At 35.1% G+C, this 13599-nt stretch overlaps 3 protein-coding genes across 9 annotated transcripts in view; 1 reads left to right on the top strand and 2 right to left on the bottom strand.

Annotated features, from left to right (window-relative positions):
• LOC123675021 (cilia- and flagella-associated protein 61-like) overlaps positions 1-3013 on the bottom strand; it is a 29848-nt gene extending 26835 nt beyond the window's left edge. For 3 of the 7 annotated variants that reach the window (XR_006746736.1, XR_006746737.1, XM_045610248.1), the window contains exons 1-3: positions 1537-3013; positions 1135-1472; positions 8-392 (exon numbers count right to left, since the gene is read on the bottom strand). Coding sequence is in view for 5 of the 7 variants with exons in the window: in XM_045610248.1 (XP_045466204.1) it covers positions 8-392; positions 1135-1472; positions 1537-1751 (938 nt within the window). In the remaining 2 variants the exon portion in view is untranslated. The remainder of the gene's footprint in view (positions 1-7; positions 393-1134; positions 1473-1536) is intronic. The other 4 variants (XM_045610247.1, XM_045610246.1, XM_045610244.1 and 1 more) reach the window with 4 other exon arrangements.
• The window catches only part of LOC123675022 (TBC1 domain family member 1), a 95816-nt gene that overhangs the window by 40252 nt on the left and 41965 nt on the right, over positions 1-13599 (top strand). Inside the window, exon 2 of the mRNA XM_045610249.1 lies at positions 4030-4224. Coding sequence (XP_045466205.1) covers positions 4030-4224 — 195 coding nt within the window. The remainder of the gene's footprint in view (positions 1-4029; positions 4225-13599) is intronic.
• LOC123675023 (fasciclin-1-like) lies at positions 5133-7516 on the bottom strand. Its single transcript, XM_045610252.1, has 2 exons — positions 6993-7516; positions 5133-6191 (listed from the first exon to the last, which is right to left on the bottom strand). Exons 1-2 carry the CDS (start codon positions 7446-7448, stop codon positions 5166-5168), a joined length of 1482 nt encoding a protein of 493 aa, XP_045466208.1. The 5' UTR covers positions 7449-7516; the 3' UTR covers positions 5133-5165.

Genomic DNA, 13599 nt, shown 5'->3' with positions numbered 1-13599 from the left:
AACTCACAGCGTGTCCTTGAGTTCAATTTCATCCAGTTGTGGATATCCCAATGAATCTCTTTCATGCGGTTTTCTCAAACCGTGAAAACATACAAGCTCAAAGTTCTCATTGAGGATTTCGTAGTTCACCACTTCGTTCATGATGATCACTGCTACAGCATAACCCTCATATTCGGCAACAATTATGCTGCGGGTTGAATTCGGAAACCTCGTCAAGAGCTCCGCTATGTAGTAGTTGCCGTATAGCTCATGAAGTCTTGGCGAGAACCTCGCTATCAAGGGAATTAAATCATCGTTATCTTCCTCTACTGCCTTTCTTATCTTGTAGTTGACCATGTAGTATTGTCGTGCCATTAGACCAAGCGTGGTAGAGGTGCTTGGATTGACATAACCTGTAGAAATGGGTCTGAGTAAATACCATGTAAACGGTTGTTAATATCGATTTAATGGTATATAACTGATGTTCTACAGTGTAGCATTGACGGTTCATACTTTATCGATGCAAACTCAAAGCAACCCAATATTTCAAGGTAAAGAATGTGAAATGGCAACTATGTTTAATTTATCTAATATAGTTTTTGTGATCATTAATCGATTTTAATAAAATGAAACAAAATAATTTCCACTGGATTATTTGATTGTTAGCAACAATTGTTTCCGCTTCATCAGGCTACATTTCTGACTGATAAAAGTACAGAGTTTTTCGGAAAATTATATAGGAACAAAAATTCGACATTGGAAGAAAAATATGCGATAGGATATCATAAACTGCAACGGTATATCGGACAATTTGCTGCCTGGAATTTACAAACTATCGGAAGAAATTCAATAGATTGGATGAGTTTCCGAAAAACTCTGCACTCTTATTAGTCAGAAATGTAGCCCGATGAAGCCGCAATGTGGCGAAAAAATTGTTATTAACAATTGAAGAATCCAGTGGAAATGATTTTGTTTTTTTATATTTATAATGCATTTCCGCCAAGTAAATCAATTGGCTGAGAAAAAATTAACAGGCAAAGCAGAAAGTTTGATAGAGCAGATTAAATACCTACTTAGCTAAATATTGTGATTCGATATAGTCACTAATAACAATCTATGTTGTAAAACAAAACAAAAATTAATATTACAATTTACCTCTAGGGAGAATTCTCGATGCATTATCGCCCAAAAAATTTATTGACTTCACACCAGGTGGTATTGCAACTAAGACATAGGCTTTGTATTTCTGCTTGCTAAAAAAATATTGGAGTATTGGCTTCAAAAATACAGATGCAAACTTCGGTTTCCAGAGCAATAACTGAATCCAAATACTATTTCGTTGAGTAACGCTCTCACAACCGAATAGGTTGCGCATCCACTGCAGCCAACACCAAGGTGGTACAGCGTTTATATTAGGATAGTTCAAAAAACACGCAGCTCCAACTAATTCACCTTCTGGGCTCAACACACCCAGAGAAAGAAAGGCGTTGTATCTGCAATGTAAGGTGAAAAGCAACTCAATGTTCCATAGTGAAAAAGAGCTGTTCATTAACTCACAGAACTTCGTAGACATCAACACTACCGAACACTAAAGTCGCTTCTGGTGTTATCAGTTCCTGAAGATCAGGTACATGCTTTGGAGTTAAAACGATCACATCTTTCTTGGACAAATTTGGAATTGTCTTATCCACATAGGTGCCACCGAAACTGGCTAAACGGTTTCCATGTATAAAACTTCCTTTAGCTTTCGATTCTGATCTTCTGGTATCCATTTCGAATTATTTAATTTTTTTTAAATTGTGGCGTGAAAACTGTCATGGTTTCATATAAATTTGCTAGTTTGTTTGTCAAGGTGATTGAGAACAATGATTATATGTCATAGTTGTGCATAGAGGTGAATTTATTTTCAATTAAAAGGTCTCTAAATGTGGATTTGATAGCTCGAGAAGAGTACAGGGTGCATAAGTTAATTTTTTCAAAGCAATAAATACAAACCATTTTATGCATCAGAAATTATTAATATTGTTAATTTCTTCAAAAATTTTAGTTGAGCTATAAAGATAAATTACAATAAACCACACAAAAGAAATCAGATGGAGCCAAATCAGAATGCGCTGAATATTCCATATTCCCTCTTAATAGGAGCAGACTTTCCGAGAACGGCTTCAACAGAGCTATCGACGTACTTACTGTATGGGAAGTAATTCCATCTTGTTTATTATCAAATGTTTCCCAAGTCTCATTGTTCAAGTCGAAGGAAAAACTTCCTCCAAAATGATTACGTACTATTTTACATTCACCTTCACACTAAGCTACTTCATTTCCTTTAACTAACCAATAACCAACAATTTCGCTTGAGGAAATCGCATATTTTAGGCGAATGTAGAGACCCTTTGAAAATTAGAATCAACTCAACAATACCTCTTTTTGTGTTTTGATTTATCTACTCGAGTTTAAATCGTCATTATCGTTGAAGAAAGGGAGAAACGTTTTCAGAAGCTTATCATATATGTTTATTTCCTAGCAAATTGATGCTTAATTCATGTCGAAGTGAACAAAATGAGGAGAGCAGTGACGTAAAGTTAGGAGATTTTTAACTTTTTTTTTCATTCATGAGTCAATTGCACCCATGGAGTGGAGACCATATAATTTTAACACCAATAGTGCATCTGTCTGCACTTTGGTTCCTTCTAATTTTTTTTTTTGTAATTCTGTTTGAATTTTGTATGGTTTCGAAGCCGCAAATGTCACAAAATTATTCACGAAGCTTAGAACTGCTATTTTTTACAGGGTGAGTCTTTGACTTGAACATATATTTCTACCAAAGATTCCTGAGGTCAAAGGAAACGCTTTTTTCCTTTACCATTTTTTCTATTTAACCAGGTTGAAAAGATATAGACTGTTGCAATTCATAAAAATGTAATTTTTATTTATATATCGCAAATGGAATGGAATCGAAGGAAATCATTTTAGGAATACAGTTTTTGATTGATGTGATGAATCTTTTTCGAATATTAAATTCCACCAAAGTTTGATCAACTCCAGAACGCCCGCTATACTAAGTGAAAAAAAAATTCGAATAGGAAAAAAATAGTAGAGGAAAACAGTGTTTCTTTCGATCTCAGGAATATTCGATTATTATTCGATATTCGAAATATAGCTTAACCAAAACCATCGAAAATTTAAGAAGAATATCAAGGAACAGGAAAGTTATATCTCAGTGACAATAGATCCAACAAAGTTGAAATTTTGCGTGCATATATTGTCTTGTTTCTTTATTATTCTTGAGTTTTCTATGATATTTATAGAATTTGTGATTTCGAAATTAACTGGCACATAACATTTCTTAGTGCTATATTTACGGAACCTAGTTGGATTTTCTCCTTTAACAAAACTAACCACGGTATTTGAGATCCCAACATTTTCTGAAAATTTAAACTCTCCAACTCCTTCTGTTCAAAAGTTACCGACAGACGGACATAACTGAATTTGAGGATGGATATACATCAGTGTATCGCACCTATTCGTTTGAGATCATTTCGTATATTTCGAAAATCATAGATTGTGACGAAATAAGAGAGCAATCTGTTCGAAGAATGAGCGCTCAAAAATGCCGTCACTGAATCACGAATCTGATTGGTCAGAACCTAAGAGGTCCTCTGAGGTCAGAACTGTTACGCATATGTTAACTTACCCCGTATCTTGCAGTTGAAGAGGGAATACCACCAAGTGACTTTCTCGTGATCTATTAATATTTTCCCAGAGAAGGGAAAACCATAATGTGATGTATGATTGAAGGATCAGTAGACGTTAGGAATATTACAATAATTTCAACTTTCGTCGAATATTGTGGAACTTTTTGAAATGACTAGTAAAGCAGTTCTATTCATTTTGAAAATTTCCCTAAAAGTTGAAATTATCGTAATATTCCTAACTTATTCTGATCGTTCAATCGTTCCCACATTGCAAGCATAGTATAAGGAATTTCTCATACTATGTTGCAAGATACCTTCATAATGTACTGATATACTGATTTGGATTTTTTTTCAGCTAAGCCTTGGAGTTGAATATGGAACCTTACAAGCTTACAACCAAGATTTCGAACTACAATTTTCACACAAGATCGGTCAGATGATAAGATTCTCACAAGCTGATCTTGATGGAGCTACGTTTTTATATATTCTCAAAGATGACAATGAAAAACTCCTATACTGTTATATGTATCAAGCTCAAAATCCTAAAGATGTGAGTATAATTATTTATGTTTAATTGATCGGATAATTTGATCGGTACAGGTAACAAAGAGACCATATCTATACCATGAAAATGTCAGTAGCAAATCAGATACTAGTTCTAGTAAGATTTGAATATTTCATCTTCAAGGTCTTTTTAATCGATTTCGAAGCATTGGCATAGACCTTGTCTTTCACAAGGCAACATCAGAAATATTCTTAGTTCTTCTTGAGCTACGTACACGGTTCCGATTCTTCACATCTGTAATTTGTCCCAATAGCTCAAATTTTTTCAACACCGCGAGATACAAAACTTAAAAACAATCGATTTTTTGGTACAAAATATCAATTTTCTGGAAATTACAGTAAATACACCTGATTAAGTGGTATGATCATATCGATCATACCTTCATTACTTTCGAGCTAAAACTGAACTCTGATATTTTCACTCTTCGGATATTGATGCAACATGGTGACTTGGAATTGCTTAAAAGTGGATATTTTTCTAATTTCCAGGCAATAATGAGTTACTTATGGAATTATTGTGTGAAGAAACAGTTTTAATATCACTAGAGGATTCGTAATTCAAAACATAGTGCTAAGAAATATGCTACTTTTATCTTTCAAATAATATAAATTATTTATTCCGTTGTCTTCCTTTATTTCAAAAAATATCTACAATTAGATATGACCAGGCGCATCCACCCATACTATGTTGCGAAATGCTCTCTTACTCTATCACACAGAAATGTCGAATATATGTGCCTTTGTTCAACAAACTCTTTATTTTCATAATTATCCTCGACTTATATGATTCTTATTATCATTATTTCTTAAGGGAATCATCAAGAATATTCCTCTCATGAATCCTTTTGGATTACAAACGTCAAAGATTTGAGAAGAGATATAGGTACATCAGAGTGTAAAAAGTCATTTATTTTTTTAAAAGCCTATCTAGAATACAAAATCTTCAACTGTCTTCCAGAAATCCATCTTGAGATTTCCATCAAACCTTTCCCTTACATCAAGGAATGGTTCATCAATTATATGTATTATACCATTGGTACATATATAATCAGGTCTGTGTACCTTAATATGTCTGTTATTAAACAATATACTATAATTACCATCATTGTCTTTTAACACTTCAATATCTACTGCTCCACTAACTGTATTCATCGTTACCACTTTCTTAAATGTTCTGTACCAAAGTTTTTCCATGGTATACCTCACGTCAGATATAACCAAATGTCTACCAAGCAATTTTGCTTGGCTTTCAACATCAGTTATATTACTCAAAATATTACTCCAAGCTTTGTCACGAGGTATGAAATAAGTTAGAAGTTTATTTGTTTTGATCTTGAGGTATTCATTGAACTTAGTCTGTTCTCCTAATTGGTAAGTCATGTTTAGTTCAGGATCTCCAGAGAGTTTCGTCAATAACGGAAGAAATGGGAATGGTTTCAACTGCATATCGAAGATAGCTAAAGGTTTTTCTATAAAATGCACAACTCCATTTTTAACTGGTATATTTCCTTTCAAAACCTTGGACCAAAGCTCTCCTTTTTGATGGTTGCTATCCCCAAATATCGTGTTACTTATTATATATACTTCATCATGTTTGCACACAAAAGATGCAAGTATGTAGATGTATTCCCCATTGGATTTAGTTTGAAAATAGAAGTTTTTTTTAGTCGGTCTGGTGAAAAGTATCTGGTTTGGTATGATTTGGCCTTCTACGATATATCGATCTGTCATCATGTATCGATAGTTGTCAATTCCCGAATCTACAGGTACGAAGAATGTACTACCGGTCGAGTTTTTGAAAAGTTTTGTCATTTTCAAGTACCTTATTCTATCCAAGTATTTTCTTGTAGGCAGGTATTTGTTGTTAGAGAAGTTCGAGATGAGATCAAATGCTGAAGGGTTATCTAAGTACTTATTTGGTGGTTCCAGTACCTCATCTATGATGTGGAGGGCCTACGAAACAAAAGATCAAAAAATATATATCATATAAAATCTAAGGTCCATCACAAATATTCTCAATCCATATTTCGGGAATTGTCGTAATGGCCTTTGAAGAAACTTTCAACTAAAGTATAAGTATCGTTTGATCTAGATTTTCATGATGAGCAAAAACAAGTAGGTAGGATTATGGAGTTGGAAATTGATTATCTTTGTATATAACCTTTACAGTATTTACTATGAGGAATAGGTGCCTTAGAATACAATACAATCACAAAAATTTGATGCTGAGGGAAAAAAAGGCAAATGAGAATTATTTCGATAATGACCCCCATCATAAGACTCGAAAATAATACAATTATAGTTTGATTAACTATCTATATGCTTTGTAACTTTTCACCTTTTCCGATGAATTTGCTGACTGTTGCCATTCATATACAACTTTTCGATTAGCCTTATGTAACATTAGTAGAGAGTGTTGTTTTTTCTATGAAAGGTCATCTATAATGGAAAATTTACTACAGTTTTCTTGTTGAGATGACCAAATGAAGCACAGTTGACAAACTACCTAACAAATGGCGTCAAAGTCCGCGTGAGTTAGAGAACAACAATGCAAATTGGACAATCCTTTTGCTTGAATCAATTCCCTGTACTTTTTTGGCGGATCATAACAATCTGAGAACTACTGCACCCATTTTTATTTTCGTTTTCATAGTAGATACCTAGTTGAAAGTTACTTCCAATTATGGATGGATTTACATCGAATGAAAAAATGGTTGAATGTATCGCTTCTAAATATCATTATCAATCACCTACTTGATTGTGATTGTAAAATCCTCCAGAGGCCCTAGAAAAATAGTCTGATTGTTCAGCATCGATTTTGGCGTTGTTAATATATATTTCACCTTCAATTCTAGAAACCCATAGAGGAGGATAACCATCAGCCAATGTTTGAATATCGTTTGATTCGAAAATCATCCTCAAGCTTTTTAACTCACTTGACATATGATAATAGATGATGTCATTGTAAAAAGCACCTTTATATTTTTCAAATGCCTCATTGGTCGGAACAAAAACAGTGGTATTCCAATAGAGGATAGCCCTTTTTGCTAGAGAATTGTTTTGCAATAAGGAATTGAAAGTGGAGAACCTTTCTTCTGTGCTGATTCTTTGGAACACAGTCTTTGATCGGTAGGCACTACCAGAAGTGAAGACACAGGAAAGCACTAAACTGGCTAGGATTAACGATTTCGAACAACTTGCTTTGAACATCTTGTTCTACAGTACACTATTCCTCAATGAATAAGAATTGAGAACTGATAAATCTTGAAAGGTCAAGATTGGCCATGTTATTGTTTCTCTCTTATGACGAAAAATTTTAGAATTCTACTATATAGTCGAGATAAGAAGTTATGAATTGTAGGAACGCAAGATGTTTGATTTTATTATGTTAGATTGGGTAATTGTAATAGTTACGATCAGAATGAGGACTGATGAGAATCTTCAATTAATCGTTCATAGCAGGTCACGGAACCAGCGGTTCTCTCATTTTGTCTGACAATTATATATAAATCATTTATTTACTTCCTAATCATTAATATATCGAAATAAAATTAACATGTCCTTCATTAATGTCTTCAGGAGTTCGATATCGATGGGGTTGAGTTTTGACATAAAATTCTCGAACTTATCTAACTATTTCGAAAAAAATAATTCGACCCAATTCTTCGACTTAGTCTACCTCAGAAGTGAAAAATTCATCTTAAAATTTTCCGTTTAGAACTCCAAGTTTGGTGGACGTCACACTATAACTATGATTTTTCCTAGGATCATGCAAAAAGTTAAAGTTCACGAGTATTATATTGTTGATCTATTTGATTTAAAGATGAAACATTTTAATGTAATTCAAGTGAACGTATGAACATACCAAATAGAGATAGAGATGCCTGTAGGGTCTGTGGAATTTTACACCGATGCCTCGAACAAGTTTGAGTATATAGCCCCCCAATCCGATTTGAATCCATTTTGAGGGATAACTGCCCCATAGTATTTAAGAGAAAAATCTTCGCACACAGAACAGCACACAGCAGAGATGCCCTACTAGCGCCTGATTTGTCTTTAGTTCGGGCAAAGCTAGTCTGAGAGTGCTAAATGTCACTCAACGCATTCGGAGAAGATATAATAATCAGATCAACATACTTGATGTCTGATAACTCTAGGTTACACGGTAAAAAAATGTCAGATGAGCATTTTCGGGGTTTCCCAAGGTCTGTAGATTACACAGGTTGTCTCATAACTTGGGTTGAAGAGTTTTTCGATAGAAATGTTCGGACAGGTCGATTTCTGTTTCGAGGGGGACAACTTAAGATGTAGGTTACGGACGCATAGCGCTTCAACCCTTGCTACTACAACCCTCCCCCCAAATTTTGAATAGGGAAGATGGGGTGAGTGATACCTCATTTGGAAGGTATTTTTATACTGATTTCAGCACAGTAATTGTTTTTTCATTTTATGCATTAGTTCTTGAAATATTCTTAACTAAGTATTTGAAAATGAAGTGGTGTTTTCATGGCACTTGTAGTGTTTTGTGAAAAATCGACATTTTGAGCTTCAAAACAACCATGTCTGTGGCTTCCTTCCTAACTAACTAACGCATGAATATTTAGAGAACTAATGCATAAAATGAAAAAACAATTACTGTGCTGAAATCAGTATAAAAATACCTTTGAATTGAGGTATCACTCACCCCATCTTCCCTATTCAAAACTTGGGGGTGGGGGTTGTAGCAGCAAGGGTTGAAGCGCTATGCGTCCGTAACCTACATCTTAAGTTGGCCCCCTCGAAACAGAAATCGACCTGTCCGAGCATTTCTATCGAAAAACTTTATTTCGTCTGTAATCTCGTCTGTTTCGTTTTCAAATGGCCACCCTGTATAAACTAATAAAATGCAACATTTGAAAAATTGCAGCTCTAGATAGTTTTGCGTTTTATTTTTGATTTGAATAATTAAATAATACATAAATTAAATTTTTGGAGATACTGTACCGTGGTTGACGTCAAAAAAACATGAAATTAGTTTCAATTCATTCATGCAAATACCAAAAAAATATCTCTTCCATAACAGGTAAAACTTGTTTGATTGCTAGTTTTCAAGGATTTATTATCCGATTATTTGTTCCAAACATAGGATGACTTCGTACATCAAAGCATTAACTCACCCATAGATATGACAGAAAGTGATGAATAGTTCAAATTTGCAAATGATTAATGTATTATTTTAACCATAATATCAAACAAATAGAAATGTGAATAGATAAAATCGAACAAATGTACTTGCTAAAAAAGGGTCATGAAGGTAAATGTGCTCTGCTATTATGCATTCTTTTGATTACATTCGTTGTGTGTACGACCATGATTTATTGTTCTCTTCTGGCAGACTTTACAGGCTTACATGCTCTGTTATTTACGCTTTTGATTTTTCAGTCTTATGGTTCAATATTGTTCAGTTATCAGGAAGTGAATTTTTGATCCATCCCAACTCATCCCAATAGAAATTATGATGTTGTAGCATAAAATGCTACATTTGTGGCTTTTTCCATTTTTCACATTTCAAAAGTGTGAAAAATCAACACTCATTTTTTTTACATTTTTGATAGATGCTCATTATTATAAATAATAATGAACCTTGTTCTCCTGAAAAATATATCAAATTTTACCAAACCAATAACAAAATGAATTTATAATTAATACATGAGGTGATAAATAGTGCTGCCAATCTCCAAATTCGATGTTATATTATTATTATTATTATTATATAACAGAAAAGAATTTTTTTAACTCATATACAAATTTTAAAAGAAAAACTACAGAGTGTGATACTAAAGATAATACGGAATTCAAAAACAAAAGAAAATAGTGATATCACCAAAAAAAAACCCGACTGTCAACACAAACCGGTTCGCCACCAAGAGTCTAAATTTTTCTTGAAAGAGCTGACACTAGATGCGCCAACGACCTCATCAGGAAGACTGTTCCAATTATGGAATATTCTATTGGTGAAGAAAGATTGTCTTGGTTTACATTTGAATCTTTCCCGTGACAACTTGAATCTGTGCCCTCTAAGTGGGTTGGTAGTCGCAAGGTCAAATATATCACCCATGCCGACCCCAAATCTCTGAGTCAAAGGTCGAAAGGCAACGATCAGGTCACCACGATCCCGTCTAGTCTGAAAAGGGGGAAGATTAAAAAGAGCCAAGCGCTGCTCGTATGTCGGTCGCACCTTTCCATATGGTATCCTAGTGGCGCATCTTTGTATGGACTCCAATAACTCTCACTGCCAAATCAGATTTGGACACCAGACAGGGCCCGCATATTCCAAAATAGGTCTAATATGGGTCTTGTAGAGTTCAGAACACACAGAGGGATCACAAAGGTATGTTCAATCAACCCAAGCATTCTTCTGGCCCTAGAAGAAATATATAAAATATGCTCCGACCATGAGAGGTCCTCAGCAACAACAACACCTAAATCTAGTTGACTCCTAGTAGTGGTGAGGGGGATGGCATCAATATAATAAGCTGTTCTTGGATTATTTTTTCCCAAGTGGAGAACCATACACTTCGATAAATTGAGCTCAATCAGCCAGTCGCAGCACCAAGAGAATAAAGTACTAAAATCCTCCTGGAGCAAAAAAGATTTGGTATGTGCATAGTTGTAGAGCGTCAGCGAACAAGGACACCTCAGACTTGAGCAGCGAAGGCAAATCGGATATGTAGACCAGAAACAGCAGCGGGCCAAGAACTGATCCCTGGGGAATTCCGCGAGTGACATTATTAGTTCGAAACCTGTGTGCTAGATTCATTCTTTATTCGTTCCAAATTATATCGAACGGAATAATTGTAATTTGGTAATTTGTGGAATAGGTGGCCAGATCTTCAAATTATCTAGTGCCCTTAAGTTCTTCAATATTCACCGTGCTCAAGAGGGTAACCGCTTCCTTTTGAGCAAGCTGAGCTCTTTTTTAGATTGCATCAAATTCTAATGGTGAAATTATAATTCTCATTATTACACGTAACAAAGTGGATTGTTTGACGTTGATATTAAGATAAATGTGAGTCCAGTTGTTGTAGAAACGCCATTGTTATATAGAACGTGATTTCTTGTCGTAGATCGCAGTTACTCCTTCGTTTCTGATTGGGCAGTCTAAACGATTCAAGTTGTATCTTAGGATCCTGGAATCCCTGTGGGATGACTTCTATTTTGTCTCGCTTCTGACAATGATATCGAGCTACTTCTGTGATGCGAACTCATCTAGTTCCTCTCTCGCTGGTTGAAGTGCGGTACTTTTCCGCACGAAACTGCCCTTGATCGAACAACGCGGAAGCGGAGTTTGGTCAGCAGTTGACTGCGGGAAAAATACTTTCCGTAAAAGTTAGGACCATTATTTTTCCTACAAACGCTTGAAATAAATCGAAACTCAAAAGATTTGATTAATTATTTCTATACACATGAATCAAAGACGTAATTCTGCATGTCGGTAGCATAGTAATGTCATCCTTGATGTTAATTGGAAGTTCGGTGCATAGAGACATGACGGATTTTAAATTATTCTTTAAGACTTGCGTGCGGGAAAATCCCCTGTTACTTTTTTCCCGCACGCATATACCTGCAGAGAAGAAATAGCAGGGGTTCTTCCTGCACTGTGTGGGAAAGTGACCCTTTCTGACTAAAATGAGCGCGGAAAAAGTGTTGAAAGCGCACGCTTATAGAAAAAAAAATTTGTATCTGTTATAAGTTCTAGAATCCATTTGTCACCTTTGTTTTTGGCTTAGTTTTCGGCTAGGATATCAGCTGACATTTTGGGTCCATTCTACAGTTGCTCTGCGCGTGGTGGAAACTCGCCGCCAGGACCGGCAAACCGGATATTTTTCCGGAGAGCAAAGGCAGTTGAGTAGTTACATAATTAAATTTCCAAGAGCCAATTTTTTTGAAATAAAATAGGCGCTCTCAACTCTCAAGTATAGTTATGCAAATAGAAAAAGGTACTAAAATGCACCTTTAAGAACTACGTCGTATTTTTACTATACATATATAGGGCATCGCACTTTCAAACAATGGACTAGTTTAGTGATAATGATAATACTATATTTGACACGATAGAATTAAAATATGGAGCAAAACTGATAAATCAGTGAAAGAATTTTGAAAATCCATCAATAAATGACTGAGAAATAGATTATTTAAATTTACGTATTTTAGCGCGGAACGTCTTTGGTCTCCGACTCGTCTGTGACGTCACGCCACTTGCCTGTGATCGCTACACCATAAATTACGTTTAAATACTTAGTCGCACCAAAGCTCTCGCGCCGTTTGTAGTTGTACAGTGTAGTTTTATTTCGAGTTTTGTTTTTATGTCACCATAATGGAAAAAGGCTTCGTGAAAGGACAAAGTTATTTTTACTCAATAACTTATTTCAAACTAACTTACACCTTAATATTTTTATTATCAGAAATAGACAGCTAGTACTGATAGGTACTTACATCAAAATGACCTTCACAAACATATGAAGTAGTTTTAGGTCCAATTAAGTCACGCCTCATTAATTTGCACCACTTCTTCCTTTGATTCATGTCATTTGGTACATGAAAAAACAATTTATTGGGGTTTTTAATTGTCGTGTTTGCACACATAGGCACAATACAATATTTGTAGGATTTTTTTTTTATTTCAGCCATCGTGTAACGAACAAAACACGACACGAACGGCACAAGTGATTGTACACCAATGAATTCGTAAGCACTCTGCGAATACCAATCGCCTCGTATAAGTGGCGTGACGTCACACACTAGACTATGAAATTATTCTTCCAAGCGCAACTTCAAAGTCCCATAACTTTTTCATTTCTAGAGATTTTTTAATGATTCTTCCACATTTTTGTTTAATTTTACTTAAATTTTTAGAATAAATCCTTAACAAAAAAATGAAAACTAGTCCATTCCGGACGTTTTTTGATGAAATCGAAAACACCTCCTTTAATAAATTTGACAAGGTGATTTTGAGTTGAGAAAGACGATTTCATAGGCAATTGGAATGATGCTTGAGGGGGATAACAGAGGCTCCTCCAAAAAAAATTCAGATAAATAAGGCAAAGCAGGGCAGCGAAATTTTATTTTCCGGGGTGCCAATATGTCTGGCGGTGGCCCTGGACACTGTTGTGTTTCCGTTGGTTTGCGTGTTTTTAGTTCCTTGAGTTAACCTAGAATCTCCGATTCCTGAAAGATGGCAGGTGGTTCCTTAATAACTGCCCTCAACTGACCTCTTCTCAGAAAAAGTAAGTGTAGAATTCGATTTTAGTAGCTTCTATCTGTCTGGTTACCTTTCTGTAACGTTACTGTCTGTTAATGTTCTGGACGTATCTGATAT

Source organism: Harmonia axyridis, chromosome 3 (assembly GCF_914767665.1).
Source record: "Harmonia axyridis chromosome 3, icHarAxyr1.1, whole genome shotgun sequence".
Lineage (NCBI taxonomy): Eukaryota > Metazoa > Arthropoda > Insecta > Coleoptera > Coccinellidae > Harmonia > Harmonia axyridis.
Note: the sequence above shows the minus strand (reverse complement) of the source record. Positions and strands in the feature narration are given on the sequence as shown.

What these genes read in the sequence shown, in the direction of transcription:
- LOC123675023 (XM_045610252.1), bottom strand. Translation starts at nt 7,448, where the DNA reads ATGTTCAAAGCAAGTTGTTCGAAATCGTTAATCCTAGCCAGTTTAGTG. An exon ending in GATTTTACAATCACAATCAA is followed by an intron (nt 6,192 to 6,992) that starts GTAGGTGATTGA and finishes TTTGTTTCGTAG; the next exon opens with GCCCTCCACATCATAGATGA.